The sequence below is a fragment of the Esox lucius genome, chromosome 5, assembly GCF_011004845.1.
Source record: "Esox lucius isolate fEsoLuc1 chromosome 5, fEsoLuc1.pri, whole genome shotgun sequence".
Taxonomy (NCBI): domain Eukaryota; kingdom Metazoa; phylum Chordata; class Actinopteri; order Esociformes; family Esocidae; genus Esox; species Esox lucius.
This window is the reverse complement of record NC_047573.1, coordinates 13,821,565-13,839,126: the sequence shown is the minus strand read 5'-3', so window position 1 is coordinate 13,839,126 and position 17,562 is coordinate 13,821,565. Positions and strand designations below refer to the sequence as shown.

At 38.8% G+C, this 17,562-nt stretch overlaps 1 protein-coding gene across 4 annotated transcripts; it reads left to right on the top strand.

Moving 5' to 3' along the window:
* The first annotated feature begins 3,475 nt into the window (after positions 1–3,475).
* On the top strand, positions 3,476–16,204 carry LOC106024291 (NACHT, LRR and PYD domains-containing protein 3). Of its 4 annotated transcripts, XM_029119806.2 has the most exons (12): positions 3,476–3,517; positions 5,787–5,921; positions 7,880–8,162; positions 9,741–9,785; positions 9,891–9,974; positions 10,129–11,845; positions 12,009–12,092; positions 14,326–14,499; positions 14,586–14,759; positions 14,945–15,118; positions 15,258–15,304; positions 15,428–16,204. In XM_029119806.2, the coding sequence occupies exons 3-12, from the start codon at positions 7,889–7,891 to the stop codon at positions 15,997–15,999; spliced, it is 3,345 nt and encodes a 1,114-aa protein (XP_028975639.2). In that variant the 5' UTR covers positions 3,476–3,517; positions 5,787–5,921; positions 7,880–7,888; the 3' UTR covers positions 16,000–16,204. The 4 variants fall into 4 exon arrangements, with proteins under 4 accessions (XP_028975639.2, XP_028975640.2, XP_028975641.2 ...); XM_029119807.2 differs by lacking the exon at positions 5,787–5,921 and having other exon boundaries at positions 3,481–3,517; positions 9,894–9,974; XM_029119808.2 differs by lacking the exon at positions 5,787–5,921 and having other exon boundaries at positions 3,481–3,517; positions 10,132–11,845.
* Positions 16,205–17,562: the final 1,358 nt, after the last annotated feature.

The following is a 17,562-nucleotide window of genomic DNA, read 5'->3' as shown; positions in this document are numbered from 1 at the left end:
ACATATTTTAGCTTCTTTTTGTAGTTACTGAAATAGTTATAATATTAATATCCTGTGAGTTCTCAATTAAAATGACAAAAACCATATAATTGATGGTCATTGAATGAATTTTGTAAAAATGTTTAACAATTAAATGGCTTTTAATTGTGCTACAAGTGTGTGTGTTTGTGTTTGTGTGTCTTCCAAGTCCATGCCACTCTTGGCCAATTCATTGGGTGTATTGACCAAATCAGTCCAGTGCAGTATCGTTCATAGGCCTTTCGAGAGGCATGTGTTGAAACTCATAATAAATGGGCAGAGTTGTCAGACTGCGTTATGTGCATAAAAAGACTGTTGATGCGTTGCCCATCAGAGGGAGTGACGCATGTAAAAAGGAGCATCGCAGGCCCATCAGTGTGTGTGACCGAAGACACTTCGACGCCTACGCCCTTCGGAATACAGAAGGATTTGACTGAAATAATCCAAAGGAGCTCATCATAGACTAACAAAAGAGGGGCGACAACTGAACATCACCAGTTCTAGGGTTCCATCTGGAGGGCACAGGGAATTAGCCTGAGTGATCAACCTTATTTTCAAAGTCAGCTAGGTCAGAGTAAAAAGTGAGGGGTTTAGGTATAGGATTGAGGAAAATCTAGCAACGTTTTCTGGGGCTAGAGGAAGAAGCGTTACCTTGACATTGATAGGAAGTGGCTTTAGCAGTAGATAAAGAGGATTAGAAGATAGCAAGGATGAAATTAAGGTAATCTGGAAGATTTATTTTTCTCAATATTCACTCTGCTGCCTGCAGCCCTGTTCTGGGACCTTGCATTGAGCCACAGAGCAGGAGTTGGCCAGGCAGAAAGGGGACAGCGAGAGACAATACCAGAGTGAGTAGTCACAAGAATCGGGACCATTCCCACTGGGCCACTGGTTACTGGGCCGGTGACGAGGTCTGCTGATTTGTGGTAGTGTGGCCCACTCTCCAAACGCCTTTCATACCTCACATTCTCTTGCTCTCTTACACTCACAAGCACACACACAAGTGCTGCGAACTGACCTGAACTGACAAATTCACATTGGAGAGACTGATATCATCACATTGGAGAGACTGGGTAACCGATATCATCTGAAGAGAGAAAAGGAAAAGCGGAAAAGGCAAGGTTAAAAGCAGAAAAGGAACCAGGCAAGACTAGTCCAGCTGGCCCGCGATTAGAAGGGATGAATTTTGTTGACCATGGCTGATTTCGATCCACGGTTTTCTATGTGGCAGACTGTGTCTTTAACCATTACGCGATTTAAAAAACGGGAATGCAACTTTTACCTCAGCCATTACATTTTCGCTGAAATAACGTGGACAACAGAATGTTTATATCTCCCTGATCCAAATGAACACTTTGGAAAACGTCCTACTGCAGCGTTGTACCACTGGCCTGAAAACATTCATGCCTTACCCAAGATCTTTAACCTTCCTCCATAGGTTTCCTTTATGTCGGGCTTTTACCATTATCAATCTCTGCGCTTCACCACGTTTGTCTTGGAATTACCATTTCTCTGACCATAAGTGTACTTCTTGTACTCACTTCTCTTTCCCTGCATTCCACCTTTCCTATACTTCATTTCACTTGCTTTGTCCTTCTTCTCACTTCCTTTGTCTCTCTTTTCACTGTCTTATATTTCTTTTTTTTCTGTACAACAACATCACTCATCTTGTTGTGTTTACAACAAGATGTAGGTGTTTACTAATGCAAATGAGTATTAGTAAGTAAACCGGAAACTGCAATACCGACTTCTAGACAAAAGCGGAAGTTCATCACTACGCTGGTGCACAGTCTATTCAATGAGTTCTAACTGCATGTGCTCAGGTTCAGTGTAAAGATCAATTGCAAATGGATTTGCGAACAGATCAAGGTTGAATTTCTGTGATGCAAATCTCCTGCTGAATTCCTCTTTGAGTGTGCTCAGTTTATCAGCATACACTTGGGTAGGGAATGGGGTGGTGACTGTGTCACTGACTAATTGGCAAGTAGGAAAGAGACAAGTTGTCTTGGTGCATCTGGCCCTCCCAAAGACGCAGCTTCAAAGGCCTTTACTGAGACTCGCATTTCAGTGATCTGCTGCTTTTGACTCTAGAGTTTTTTATTCAGGGCATTGAGGTGCTCCGTTACATCACACATAAACGCCAGGTCACTCAGCCCCTTTTCATCCTCAAGCTTGGGGATTGTTCTGTTTCATTTCCATGAAATGAGTGATCTCAAACCAAGTATCATCAAATATTTTCAACACTCTCAACCAGCGCATTTCCGTGTGGTATGACATATCCTCGTGCACAGAGTTTTCCTCCTCTAAAAGTGCCCTGAACTGCCGGTGATTCAAATCCAGTGAAAATAAAAAGTTCACCGTTTTGGTTGCAACTGTCATTGCATGTTCCATGCCCAACACCTTTCCACAGAAGGCTTCATATAAAGTTCACCGTTTTGGTTGCAACTGTCATTGCATGTTCCATGCCCAACACCTTTCCACAGAAGGCTTCCTGGTAGATGATGCAGTGGTAGGCTGTCAAGTTTTGTCCGTGTGTCCCATCTTCTTTTGAACCAAACCGACCAAATCACGGACATGCCCACACATCGCAGGTGCACCATCCATAGTCAGCCCAACAAAGTGTATTCCATTGCAATTCCTTTTCTTTGATGTAACGCTTCGCTTGTGTAAAAAGCTTGCCTTCACAGCTCCCCCAGTCTGACATGTTTTGCTGTAGTTGAAACTTGCGTTTCAATTCCTTGACTTGTTGCAGCCGTTGTTACATGATCATGATTCCATAATGCCCATGCTTCGTTTCGAAATGCCCCTGAAGGTAATACTCTTTGAAAACTGCTAATGACTCTTGACATAGGAGGCCTGTTGGTTTTTGATTGAATTCACAGAATAAATATTTAGGTTGCCATATTTCTTGAATTTGTCTGTATTCATTGCCCACATTTTTTTTTTTGTTGGCCATTTATGCTAGCTACATCTGGAGAGGCAGATAGCATTTACGTTGTTTGTATTGTGGCCTAATTCTCTGATAAAAGCTCTAGAGCGGAAAGTGACAGCGCCCCCGTGTTTCAGTGTTGTCACGGACCTAAATTCAAACACCAGCGCACGGGCCACATGAAATTGATAGTTAGACATTCATTATCAGGTCTGATTAAATGTTGTGGAGGGCGGTGTCTGGTCCCCGGGCCATTATATTGTCATATGTGCTCTTAGGTGATGGAGAGAAAAAATGTAAAGCATGCGTGCAATTGTGCAGTCTAGATACAGGTGGTGGGTCAATTAACCCAATAGCTTGTCTTACCCCACTCACTCCTAATGTTTTTGTACAATACAAAGGAAATTATAAGGAAGGGGATAGGAAGAAAAACAGAGAGGAATGTAGTACTGGTTGCAGTAGGGGGAGGGACTTGAACTTGAAGGAGGTTAGGTCAAATTCAGCAGACAGCTAATATCTCTCACTATAATTGAGGAAGAGCAGAACAGTAGGGACATCATAATCCTACATGTAAGTAACAGTGTATGTTTGTATCTGCATTGTTGGACTGTTTTGTATTCAAATTTGGGGTAGTATCGTCTATGATATCACAATAAGCGGACTATTGAATTCAGCCATTATTGTCTTAACTCATTGTTTCCAAAACTGTGGGACGCATGGTTTGTAGTAGTGGATTGGAGAGGAATGGGTATTTTTGCACACAATCAACAAAAATGCTGGATTCTCAGTCACATTTGGTCGTTTTTGATATACAAATATATAGAACCGATGAACGTCAAGGTATTTACCTGTTTAAAGAATATCACTTTGAGATATTTAGAGCAGGTTCACTCTAATATGTAAACGTTTATGTGGAAAGAGAAATTACCTTTATCCACAATGCAGTGCAATAATGTAGATCTCTGCCAAACATATTGTCACTTGGGTCTTTGTGCTACATACCCTCTCAGCATAGTTTCCTGCCAGTCTGTGACATTTTTTTTGGAAAGTATTATAGGAGTCGTTTTTGTTGCTTAATTTACAATCAGCAATGTTCCCTGGGGCTCATTACTCCCACAACATAAATTGCACTGAATATTGTAAAGAAGTAGTAGCAAAAAAGGGTCAGGTCACTGATGTATATGCTAATATGTTAGTTGCATGTCACAAGTAACTAACAGTTAAGAGACAATAACAAAACTACATTGAATTCAGACCCATTCACCTTTTCCACATTTTATGTTACAGCCTCTTTCTAAAATGTATTAAATTGATTTTGTTTCTCATCAATCTACACACAATACCCCATGATGATGAATAAAAACACAACACAGTGGTCTTGTTTTTTTTTATTCAGGTCAAATAGTTTAATCTTGGTTTTATCAGACCTGAGAAAGTTTATTTTTTAAGTCTGAAAGTGCTTGATATGTTTTTTGGCAAGCTCCCAGCAGACTTGTGCGTTTTATTCCATCTGGCCACTCCATCTTCTCTAACATAAAGGCTGTAAGCAATAAAATACTTTCCAAATAAACTATATATAAATAAACTATATATACTGTACATTATATTTGTTGGTATAATGTTTGGAAGATGTTTGTGTGTTCATATAAGAATGCCAATCTTAAGCTGATAAACTTTATTTTCAGCTGGCAATCTGCATCTGAATCCATCCAAGACTGACTATAGTGTGTTGCCTGTCCATTATCCATGTATTTTTCTTCTCGTCTCATGTAGTAGAATGTGGCTTAAAGATTGAATAGAAATAGCTTTTTTAAATTATTGTCAATAAGAACAGATTGGGTGGGTAGGGTGCCAGGAGACATTGGAGCATTGGATGGGAAATTGATTGCATCTATTGGCTTTGACGTCTGCAATTTGTAACCATCCACGCTGTTATGTGGTCATGACCGTAAAGCCAAGTAAGGGAAAAAGGTGATCAGAAATAAGGGCTAGAGAAAACACAAGAAAACTGGTCCCCATTTATTAAAAACTGCATTTCATGTCTTCATGTTAATATTTAAATTCTTATAAAACAGAATATTTCTATATTTTTGTGCGTTGTTTTTGCTCTGTGCTTTTAGATGTCCCCTAAACTGTTTATTTTGTTTTGTTACCTGGAACATAAACTAGTAGATTATCTCAAGAAGCCAGTTTCCACATGCATGCAAGTCTACCTGTTCTGACATGCTGTAATAAAATGTTTTGCACGTTCAACTCTTCACCCATCTGCAAATGATCTCCTAGTGCATCACACATATTCAGTTGAGATATATCTTATCAACACCTGCTTTCTCAGATATGGCATAGAACCAATGTATTTCTATTCAGTTTCACAGGCCTTGTAATATTACACTTCAGTCAGAGGTAATTGACACAAAAAATAATCAATAGACGTAGGGATCACAATTCTGTCTGTCATTTTGAAATATATTTTTTAAAATGCTTTCGTTGCTTCGTTACTCCTCGGTTACAGGTATAGCGAGGAGTGAAAGTAGATTACATTCTTAACAGTACTAACTTGAAGGTGCACGCGCATTTTTTTTTTACTAATTAGCTAACTATATTTGATGTGTTTACTCTTCACATTAACTTTAAACTCACTGTAAGAGCTCTTCGGTCTTCCCTATGGGGTAAAATGCCCCCTGGTTTAGTTTTTTTACCCCAATTAAGATGTACTCCATATTTAGGTGTCAAAACCAGTGCAATCAGTGCAATCTAAACCATTGAAAATAATTCAATGTATTTAAGTGAGTTAACAAACCATTTTTAACCATTATATTGCACATTCCAATATCCAAAGGCAAAACCCAAAGAAATGGGCAAACTGTGAAAGAAGTGGAATAAATGATTATGGAGAGCGAGCATAGTAAAAATGGGTCTGAACATTCAGACGATGAAAAATATCAGGATGGAATCGACCCATTTGTAAAATAGGGTAAGTGTAGCCTGAATGCTATTCTATGATAATGTTTCTTAGTATTTTGCATTGTTTTAGTGGAATTACTAGGCCTATATGATAACTTGATATAACGGTATGGTAGCCAGTGACTGCCATCTAGTGCATGTGGATGAGAGTTAAAAAAAAAAGAAGAAGAAGACAATATTCAACTTGTAGTTATTCTGAACCCCTTGGGGTATCCAAATGTAATCTAAATCAGGCTACCTATTATATTTTACTATTCTATTTAAATGTAAAACCAAAATATGTGCATTTTTCAAACTATTTCGCATTATTACTCATGCAAGTGTCTAAAAATTTTTCTCTAATACATCCATCATGTATCATCACTATTTTAGAAGCCAAAATGTCAAGATAGTGATAGGTGGATTTTAAAACCCTAGCTGTCAGAGGGTTAACATAGATTCTACCCTGTTGGCCACCGATCCAGATTATTGGATGTTTTACTAATTTGTGCTTTTTATTTTTGTTAAAAATTATAATAGTAGCTACCTCGCTTGCCTTCTGGTTAAGAAAGAAAAAGACAGACCAATTTGATAGTACATGATGCCTGGTCTGTCAGAGTGGAATTTTCCAATTTGGAACTTTTCCAAAACAATTTCCATACAAAACATTTTAAACTTTCCCCAAACATGTTTTAAATTGCATACATTTTTATGAACAATTGTAGTGGGCTAGGTGAAAGGATATATTTAACAGGAAAAAAAAGAGTTTTTCAGTGCATTTAAATGTTGAACTGGAGACGATTTAGTTATAATGGGGAGACAAAGCTAGCCAGCTAGCAGACTTCAATCAGAACTAGACATAAATGGGAATATAATTAAATTGAAAATCGATTTGGAATAGAAATTTGATTGAATTGTGAGGTCCCTAACGCAGGGCCGGCTCCAGGCATAAGCGACATATGCAGTCGCTTAGGGCCCCTGACCGCTAGTGGTGCCTCCTACTGCTAGGGAGCCCTTGACCAATAGGGGAAAGGGGGCCCCAAATCAAATGCCCCAATGTTTCCCACCCCTAGTAACTAATTACTTAAGCTACCGTTCAAAGGTTTGAGGTCACTTAGAAATGTCCTTGTTTTTGAAAGAAAAGCTCATTATCAGCACCCATTAGTCCTGTGGCATGTTGTGTTTGCTCATTTTATTGATCATTAGAAACCCTTTTTGCAATTATTTTAGCACAGCTGAAAACTGTTGTGCCGTTTAAAGTTGACTAGTAGACTAGTTGGTGCACCAGAGATTCGATTACAGGCTCAAAATGGCCAGAAACAGAGAACTTTATTATGAAACTCATCAGTTTATTCTTGTTCTCAGAAATGAAGGCTATTCCATGCAAGAAATGGACTGAGTTGTACAATGCTGTGTACTACTCCCTTCACAGAGCAGAGAGTGGGTGGCCCCGGTCCACAACTGAGCAAGAGGACAAACACATTAGACACCATTACAGGCCCTCAACTGGCAGCTTAATTAAATTGTACCCGCAAAACCCCAGTCTCCACATTAACAGTGAAGAGGCTACTCTGGGATGCTGGCGATCTAGGTGGAGTTGTTAAGAAAAAGCCACATCTCAGACTGCCCAATAAAAATTTAAAATTAAGATGGGCAAAAAGAACACAGACACAGGCTTGTCAATGATTATATGTCCTATTCAATTAGCTATATTTCCTATTGAAACTCTTTTAATTTGTGTTTTCATGGAAAACAAGGCCATTTTTAAGTGACCACAAACTTTCGAACGGTGGTGTATTTTCACTGTAAAAAGGGAAACAGTTTGTGGACAAGCATAGGAAGAGTGAACATAAGGGCATGATGAATGTGTCAAAATTCTCCTTAATTTTTCAGTACCATTATGGCATCTTTCCTATTTCCATATTAACAGCGTAGCTCTTGCAATCTACTCTATTCTAAATCCTTTGTGTGCATATTCCTTGTGTTCAGTAAACCACAATGGCTCCAACCATTAAGAAACTGCTTCTAGAAACCCTGGAGGAGCTGGTTGACAACGAGCTGAAGAGATTCAAGTGGCACTTGTCAGAAGGTGTGCTGGAAGGCTTTCCTCATATCAAAAGGAGTCAACTAGAAAAAGCTGATAGGCAGGATACTGTAGATAAGATGGTGAAGACATATGGCCATGAGGGAGCTGTGGAAATCTCACTGGAGATCCTGAGGAGGATGAACCAGAATGATCTTGCTGAGAAGCTTCATGGAGACAGACAAACAGGTAACTCACTTTAGGTTTGAAAATCACACCTTTTAGAGAATGTCAAACCCGAAATTAAAATACAGTTTTTCAGTATAAAATGGTCACTATGGCCAGGATTCAAGAACATACAATAGACTGAACCTAGTCCTCTGCCTCATTCATCAATATTACATAGAAACTTTCCTACATTTCTATATGGAAACAAAAATTTGAATGGTTGTGCACATAAAAAAGGTGTGAATTATCAAATAGTCGTACACACATTTAGGAGATCGCTCTTTGTGAATATCAAATGTCCTTAAGGCTTGAGCAAGCATTTAATTGGTACATTGCTGTATAAATCAATGTTGATTTTTTTTTACTGTCTTGTCAACATGTTCTGGTTGCTATCTCATAAAGCAACCCACATGTTGGAAAAATCCAGCATCAATCGGTGAGCTCTGCCACGTAGCCCAGCAGACAAGTCGCAGCAGTGCAGATTGCACACTACTGAATGAATGGACTTCCAAACGTAACGCGTATGGCATTATATATATTCAGTCTACACACAGCCTTCCCCTCACCAACATGGTCATTTGCATTTCAAGATGCAACTATTTAACCATAAATGGACAAATGAATTAATTGAAAGCCTATGGAGAATATACAACACCGTAGCATGAAATACTACAACACAACCAAGAAAAATATTGTTCTTCGATTTAAATATAGGCATAGTGTCACATGTTGCACACCAAAATCCTTTGGCTCAGGTCGTTGTTGCTCTCTTCATCAGTACAAGTTAATATGTTGCTAAAGAGAGGACAGCTGGGACAATTGTCTTTTTCATTGGCAAAATGTGCTTTTCTTCAAATTACTTTTTCTTCCCACTGCTGTCTTGCCAACACATTAAGTAACATATTTTATGCATTACATAGAATCTGCAAATTAACAAAGTGGAAGGCTGTTCTATTCACACATTAGTTTTGGGAGGGTGCCTTTTTGTTGATCTAGATGCCGTCTATTCCTCCAGTCGTTTTAGGAACACCTACAGGATAAATGAACAAATTTGCCTCCACTTGACTCTAGCTTGTGAATGGGAAGTGTATAAAACTGGAAGTGTTATGAAAAACCGCCAGAGAGTGAATGGTAATTGGAAGGATTTCGATTTTTTTGTTTTACGCCATTACAGTATTTATTAAGCCTATTTGAAAATGTGCTCTCTAAAATACCGCTTGTGCCAAATCATCTATTGGAGCAGTACTCATTTGATTTCCAATGCCCCCATTCTTTATGATAATATAACAATAGTTTAACATGTAGGTATAAATACCTGTACTGTATATGGATTATCATAAAAAATGAATGGACCCTGATCAAACTACATAAAATACTGTAGCATGATTCTGGCATTAATTCACAATGGAAAACAATTTTAATTGAATTATTTTTCATGTATTTTATTATTTTTCCATATTAACTTGTTCAGCAAGCAGTTCTCTTATTCCACCACTTGGAACTCTGATTGCACACATGGTTACCGCATATGCACCCTTAAATGAGCCCCCTACTTGGCCCTAAATGTGTTAACTCCTTACTTTCTCTCTTCATTTACAGCAACAGCCACACTAAAGTGTACTACCACAAACCAGAGCAGAAGCTGTACGTATAGATACTTGTTAACAGCTAGAATGGTGGTGGCATACTTAGACATGCTCAATAAACTAAGTTCATTGTTGAAATTAATTTTGTTTCTTCTATGTGCAGCAGGCTTCCTGATGCTGTGCGGGTGTGCCAGTCCTTCAACCGTGAATGGAGGAAACAGAATGAGATCCAAGCAGAATAGAAAAAGTAATGCATAGGAGATGTGACCGCAAATAACAATGCTGATTGATTTTGACATATCCTTTAAATCTTGAAGAGTATATTTAGTCTGGTTATTGTTAATGTTTAGTAGACGTGGAAAATATTCAATCTAATCTAATATGCATTCTCTATTTGTTAGAAGCTGTTGAAAAGCCATCTAAGACCTTCCAAAAGGAACTGAAATCCAATCTGGTCAAACAAGGAAATGAAAATCTTAACATGGTCTATACAGAGCCTTGCATCACAGATGGTGGAAGTGATGATGTTAGTAATGAACCTGATGTTGGACAGATTGAGACATTATCTGGAAGACCAGCCAAACAAAAGATGCCCCTCAATTACAGTGACATCTTTCAAACCTCATCTCGAGCAGACAGATATATCAGAACTCTAATGACAATTGGAGTTGCTGGTATTGGGAAAACTGTGTCAGTGCAGAAGTTCATTCTTGATTGGTCTGAAGGAAAAGCCAATCAGGATCTTCAGTTCATATTTCCAATAACCTTCCAGGATCTGAATTCACTGAAGGGGAAAAATCTCAGTTTGATTGAACTTCTGAATCACTTTTTTAAGGAGACCAAAGAATTGAAGATGCCTAACTATGATGACGTCAATGTTTTGTTCATCTTTGATGGCCTGGATGACTGTGAACTTCCTCTAGATTTCCAGAGTAGTAAGACCTGTGATGTCAGAGAGTCTACCTCTGTGGATGTGCTTTTGACAAACCTCATCAAGGGCAATCTGCTTCCTTATGCCCAAATCTGGTTAACCTCCCGACCTGCAGCAGCCAATCGCATCCCTCCTGAATACATTGACTATGTGATGGAAGCACAAGGATTCAATGACCTTCAGAAGGAAGAGTATCTCAAGAAGATAATTAATAATGACAGCCTGGCTATAAGGGTCATTGAACACATTAAGTCGTACAGGAGCCTGTATGTGATGTGTAACATACCAGAGTTCTGTTGGATTTCCGCCACTGTAATGGAGAAAATGGGAGTTGAAACAGAGAGTGGAGAGATGCCAAAAACAATCACTCAGATGTATGGGCAGTTCCTAGCATTTCAGAAGAAGAATTGTGCAGAAAGTTGTTTGGATCCTCTGTGGACAAAAGAGAGCATCCTGTCCATGGGTAAACTGGCATTCCAACAGCTGGATAAAGACAATCAGATATTCTATGAGGAAGACCTGAAAAACTGTGGAATTAATGATAGTGAGATCAATTTGTACTCAGGTGTGTGCACATCGCTTTTTGTGGACAATTGTGAGCAGTCCCAGGGGAAGGTGTTCAACTTTAAACATCCAAGCGTTCAGGCATTTCTGGCAGCTCTGTATGTGTTTCTGTCCTTCAGACTGGGTGTGAATCTAATGTCCAAACAGAAAAAAGACAACCGTGTAAACAATTTCTATAAAGATGCAGTGGACAAGGCTTTGAAGAGTGAGAGTGGACATCTGGACTTGTTTCTACGCTTCCTATTGGGCCTCTCACTGGAGTCCAATCAGGTTCTCCTACAAGGCTTTCTGACCGAGACTGGAAGCAGCTCGAAGAACATTGAAGATACAGTAAAATACATCAAAGAGAAAATCAGAAAGAATACCTCTCCAGAAAGTTGTATCAGTCTTTTCCTATGTTTGATTGAGCTGAATGACCATTCCCTAGTGGAGGATATCCAAATGTTCCTAAACTCAGGAAGTCTCTCTGAAGCCAAACTGTCAGGCGCACAATGGCAAGCTTTGGTGTTTGTATTGCTTACTTCAAGCAAAGAACTGGATGAGTTTGACCTGAGAAAATACTGTAAATCAGACGATGGTCTTCTGAGAAACATTCCTAAGGTCAGAGTGAACAAAGATGCTGGGTAAGTACTTGGATGAAAGGTTTCTGTGACCTTAATGGTCAGAAATCTGCAATAGTTTTAAGTATCATGATGAAACAGTATGTGTATAAATAAGCTTTAACAGAAAGTAATCAATATATTTAAATTATGTATTTTGTTGCAGTAATCATGCATTTTTCCACAGATTAAAATTCTGCCAGAAAAGCTCAAGTTTAGAAGTTGGCTTACTACGGCTGCTGCCTGTAGTTAAAGCCTCTCGAAGAGCTGTGTGAGTACCTTGATAGAACATTCAGTTAAGATGAAATTCTTTGTGAAAATAGTCAAATATAACTACACTGTAAACCCTAATGTATTTCTTACTCAAATGTTTCTACTAAGTGTAATTCAAAGTTAGAGAAATGTTCCTAATGACTTAAAACTTTTGTTTATGTTATATTGATTTTTAAATTAAATTAAAGTTTAAAATGTTCCCAGCATGGTCTTCTTCGGGTTGATATTTTGGAATTGTTATATTTTCCTTTTTTGCATGTACATTGACTGATTAATTCATCTTAGATACACAAACATCAAACACATAGATTTGTCTAAAGTAATCCAATCATGTATTAAAATCTTCCTGTCAAAACCCCAGTGGGAATTGTGCGTTCCTTTTTGCAAGCCAATGTCTTGAGAAGTTTCCAGGTTTTCATTATGATTTAAAAAGGAGCCAAACAACTGAGATAATAAATGGCTTCATATGTTCACTTTCCTTACATAACATTTTTTTATGTAAGGAAAAATCTATGCCAAAACTTCAAAATTCCTGTTAAAGTTTAATTTTTCTTTTTGTTCTGGGAACTCATTGAGGTTTAACAGTAAGTGTATAGTACTTATTTGTTTTGAGGCAATCAGTTGCCACAAAACTTTTAAGTTTAGGTAACTTAAAATCATAACTTTTTTAGTTTTATATTTGTTGTCATTACGTCAATTATTTAATTTCCTTTTTAATTAAACTAAGCCTCGTTCACACCAGACACGGCATAAAATTACCGTACGGTAATTTAACGCAAACTTCGCAATCAATCTACGCAAAAAACGCAATCAATCTTCCGCATCTTCATAACCAGTATCGCAAAGATGGAGGATAGCCTCCTTTTGCTAGTGTCTAGCCACCCTTGTTTGTATGATACTACCTCGGACGTTTACCGAGAAATGTTAAAAATGCTGCGTGGAAATGTGTAGCCATGCAAGCAAAGATGCCAGGTTTGTAGAGTTGTGAAATTCTTAATTTGTTATAGCTAGCTCATCATGCTAGCAACAGCAGCTCTTGTTTGTCAAATCTATTTTTGCGATCCCATAAACCCGTAATTGAAAGCTACATATTAGCTCTTCTTCGGTGGTACATCAACTTCCGTTTCTGATACCGTATGGAAAAGCACCGCACAAGTTGGAAAATGTCCACTCATGTGACACACCTGCCGTACCGCAACCAAATCTGGCCGAGTATGGTAGATTAGACGCAGCGGTGCGGATTGCTTTCTATTGAAATGAATGGACTTCCGCCGGAACGCATAAAGATTGCCGTGTCTGGTGTGAACGAAGCTTAAGTATGATGGACACATACATGCTGAGTTATACCCAAAATTAAATAGTTAGTTAAAATTGTTCTGCCATATTGACTTAATTTCATGAAGTGAGAAGAATTACCATTTTAAGTTTCAGATCAGTAATTGAAAACATTTCAGTTAACTTTTTTAGCCATTCAATAGACTTGTTATCAAAAGGTACATGTAAAAGTAACTCCAAATAGGTAAGTTCCACAGACAAATGGCTTTTGAGTAAATAAACTGATATCTTTTAAGGCAAGTTCTGCCCATTCCGGCCAAGCACATGTGGCAATAATTGCGATTAGACTAAAATGTGACTAAAGTATAAGGGCTTTTTTTATCATTTAAAATGATACAACTGAAAGATATATTAGTCAAAATGACTAAAATTAAATTACATCAACAAACAGATGCCAAAGTTAACAGTGCTTGACACTGCCAGGGTGCAGGTTGTCCTTGGGTGTTCAGCAATGATCAATTGGCTATATAGCACTGTCCGTTATTTGAGCTGATGCAATTGTGCTTTTGTAGTTGAAACTTTTTTTTAATTTCTCTATAGTGTTTTTCAATTAGTCTTCAGTCAGGTATTGCATGCAAAGAATATGCATATACTGAACATAATTGTTTAGTATTTACAAAATACTAATCTGCCCTAGAGAAAAAATACATGTTTTCAGTTCTAAATGGTATGTTCAATATGCTTTCAAGTACTATTTAAATAAATGGTGGGAATCTATATATTAGCCCCATATAGACTGAATGATAAAAAATATCATAAGGCTTCACTTTACATGAGGGCATTGTTTATGCAACACTTTCAGGTCTCTGACAAAGAATTTAAAACCAAAACTGCTTAATGCCAAATTTTATAGGAAAGAGATGCATGTTATGCTGTGTATGTTGCTTTCTATCTAGGTTGAATCAATGCAACCTCTCAGAGAGAAGCTGCAGAGCATTGGTCTCAGTCCTCTCCTCAAATGTTTCTCTCCTGAAAGAGTTGGAGCTGAACATCAATGACCTAGAGGATTCAGGAGTAAAATGTCTCTCCTCTGGATTGACAAGTATACACAGTAAACTGGAGATACTGAGGTATTTTTAAAAATGCATATTATCATTACAGCCTTGTCCTTTTTCTTTATGTATTTTTTAACCATCTGTTGGTTTTACATTATCAGGCTGAATCGATGCAACCTCACTGAGAGATGCTGTGAAGTGCTGGCCTCAGTTCTCAGCTCAAACTCGTCACGCCTAACAAACTTGGACCTGAGTGACAACGACCTGAAGGATTCAGGAGTGAAGCTGCTCTCTGTTGGATTAGCAAAACCAGAGTGCAAACTGGAGATCCTAAGGTCAGTGTAGTTGTCAGTGTAATATTCGCACAGTTTCTACAACATCATGGATATGCAAATAGAAACAGAAAACCTTAGGTTAATATGTATGATACTTCCCTATAACACTTAGATTTTTATGCTTGGACTGAGACAATTCTCTTGGTCACGGATGGAATTATAAACACATTTGTAAATATCTACAGGTTGTCTGGCTGTCTTGTCACAGTGGATGGGTTTACTTCTCTGAATTTAGCGGTGGCGTCTAAGCACTCACACCTGAGAGAGCTAGACCTGAGCTACAATCACCCAGGAGACATAGGAGTAAAGCTTTTCTCCAAAGCACTGAAGAAAAAAAGCAATACACTTCAGAAAATCATGTAAAAATTCACTTTTCTCAAGTGTCATCATACTTAAAGTGGTCAATTTAAGGACGCTGTAAAAAGTATAACACATATTAGTATATCTTGGATGTGTAATATGTAAATTGTAATGGCAGCTTGTCTGGTCTCATTGTAGCATGGAACCTAAAGGAGAGAACTGGATAAAACCTGGGCTGAAGAAATGTAAGTACTAGATGCAATATCATGATAGTAAATTACAAATAAAAATGCAACAATACAAGAAGCATTGCATCACATACCCTTTTAATGAAAATGTATGGAATATTCTATTCACTTCTCCATCAGATGCCTGTGACCTTACCTTGGACCCAAAAACAGCACACAAACACTTCTCATTCAGCCGGAGCAACAGAAAGGTGTCACGAAAGCAAATGTCAGTATTGGGGGAAAGGGTGGACGATCACCCTGAGAGATTTGACAAAATGCCTCAGGTGATGTGTGCAGAGGGTCTGTCTGGGCGGTCCTACTGGGAGGCAGAGTGGAGTGGCTTAGGAGCTTCTATAGGAGTTGCTTACAAAAGTATTGGCAGGAAGGGGGACGGGGATGACTGTGTGTTTGGCCTCAACGACATGTCCTGGTGTCTTGAGTGTTCCAACAAATGTTCCTACACTGCCTGGCACAACAACAAGAGCACAGTCATAACCATCCCATCTCTCTCACACAGAGTAGGAGTATATTTGGATTGGCCGGCCGGTATTCTGTCCTTCTACAGCATCTCCTCTAACACACTGACGCACCTGCATACATTCTTCCAGAAGACATTTGTTGAGCCTCTTTACCCTGGGTTTAAAATTGACAAGGCTAAATTGGGTGGAATTTCTGTTAATTCCTCTGTGCTCCTGTGTCAGGTAGAATAACGCCTTATGTTTTAATGAGAACAGGTGGGTCTTCATGGGAGTCAAATTGAACCACATATTCAACTACAATTGTGTGAAATTCAGTTTTGTAAATAATACAAGACGTATTTTAGCTTATTTTTCTAGTTACTGAAATACACTCACCTAAAGGATTATTAGGAACACCTGTTCAATTTCTCATTAATGGAATTATCTAATCAACCAATCACATGGCATTTGCTTCAATGCATTTAGGGGTGTGGTCCTGGTCAAGACAATCTCCTGAACTCCAAACTGAATGTCAGAATGGGAAAGAAAGGGGATTTAAGCAATTATGAGTGTCGCATGGTTGTTGGTGCCAGACGGGCCAGTCTGAGTATTTCACAATCTGCTCAGTTACTGGGATTTTCACGCACAACCATTTCTAGGGTGTACAAAGAATGGTGTGAAAAGGGAAAAACATCCAGTATGCGGCAGTCCTGTGGGCGAAAATGCCTTGTTGATGCTAGAGGTCAGAGGAGAATGGGCCGACTGATTAGAAGAGCTGATAGAAGAGCAACTGACTGAAATAACCACTCGTTACAACCGAGGTATGCAGCAAAGCATTTGTGCAGCCACAACACGCACATCCTTGTGCTACAACAGCAGAAGACCCCACCGGGTACCACTCATCTCCACTACAAATAGGAAAAATTGGACAGTTGAAGACTGGAAGAATGTTGCCTGGTCTGATGAGTCTCGATATCTGTTGAGACATTCAGATGGTAGAGTCAGAATTTGGCGTAAACAGAATGAAAACATGGATCCATCATGCCTTGTCACCACTGTGCAGGCTGGTGGTGGTGGTGTAATGGTGTGGGGGATGTTTTCTTGGCACACTTTAGGCCCCTTAGTGCCAATTGGGCATTGTTTAAATGCCATGACCTACCTGAGCATTGTTTCTGACCATGACCATCCCTTTATGACCCCCACATACCCATCCTCTACTTCCAGCAGGATAATCCACCATGTCACAAAGCTCAAATCATTTCAAATTGGTTTCTTGAACATGACAATGAGTTCACTGTACTGAAATGGCCCCCACAGTCACCAGATCTCAACCCAATAGAGCATCTTTGGGATGTGGTGGAACAGGAGCTTCGTGCCCTGGATGTGCATCCCACAAATCTCCATCAACTGCAAGATGCTATCCTATCAATATGGGCCAACATTTCTAAAGAATGCTTTCAGCACCTTGTTGAATCAATGCCACGTAGAATTAAGGCAGTTCTGTAGGCGAAAGGAAGTCAAACACCTTTAGTATGGTGTTCCTAATAATCCTTTAGGTGAGTGTAGTTATAATATTAATATCTTGTGAGTTCTCAATTAAAATGACAAAAAACAGATAATTGATGGGTTTTGAATGAATTTTGTAAAAAAACAAACAATTAAATGGCTTTTAATTTTGCTACAAGTGTGTGTGTGTGTGTCTTCCAAGTCCATGCCACTCTTGGTCAATTCATTGGGTGTATTGACCAAATCAGTCCAGTGCGTTATCGTGCAAAGGCCTTTCGAGAGGCATGTGTTGAAACTCATAATAAATGG

Excerpts from the sequence above, each read along its gene's own strand:
- LOC106024291 (XM_029119806.2), top strand. The coding sequence starts at position 7,889 with ATGGCTCCAACCATTAAGAAACTGCTTCTAGAAACCCTGGAGGAGCTG. Across the intron at positions 14,760-14,944 it reads TGCAAACTGGAGATCCTAAG|GTTGTCTGGCTGTCTTGTCA; the intron begins GTCAGTGTAGTT and ends AAATATCTACAG. Across the intron at positions 15,305-15,427 it reads AAAACCTGGGCTGAAGAAAT|ATGCCTGTGACCTTACCTTG; the intron begins GTAAGTACTAGA and ends CTTCTCCATCAG.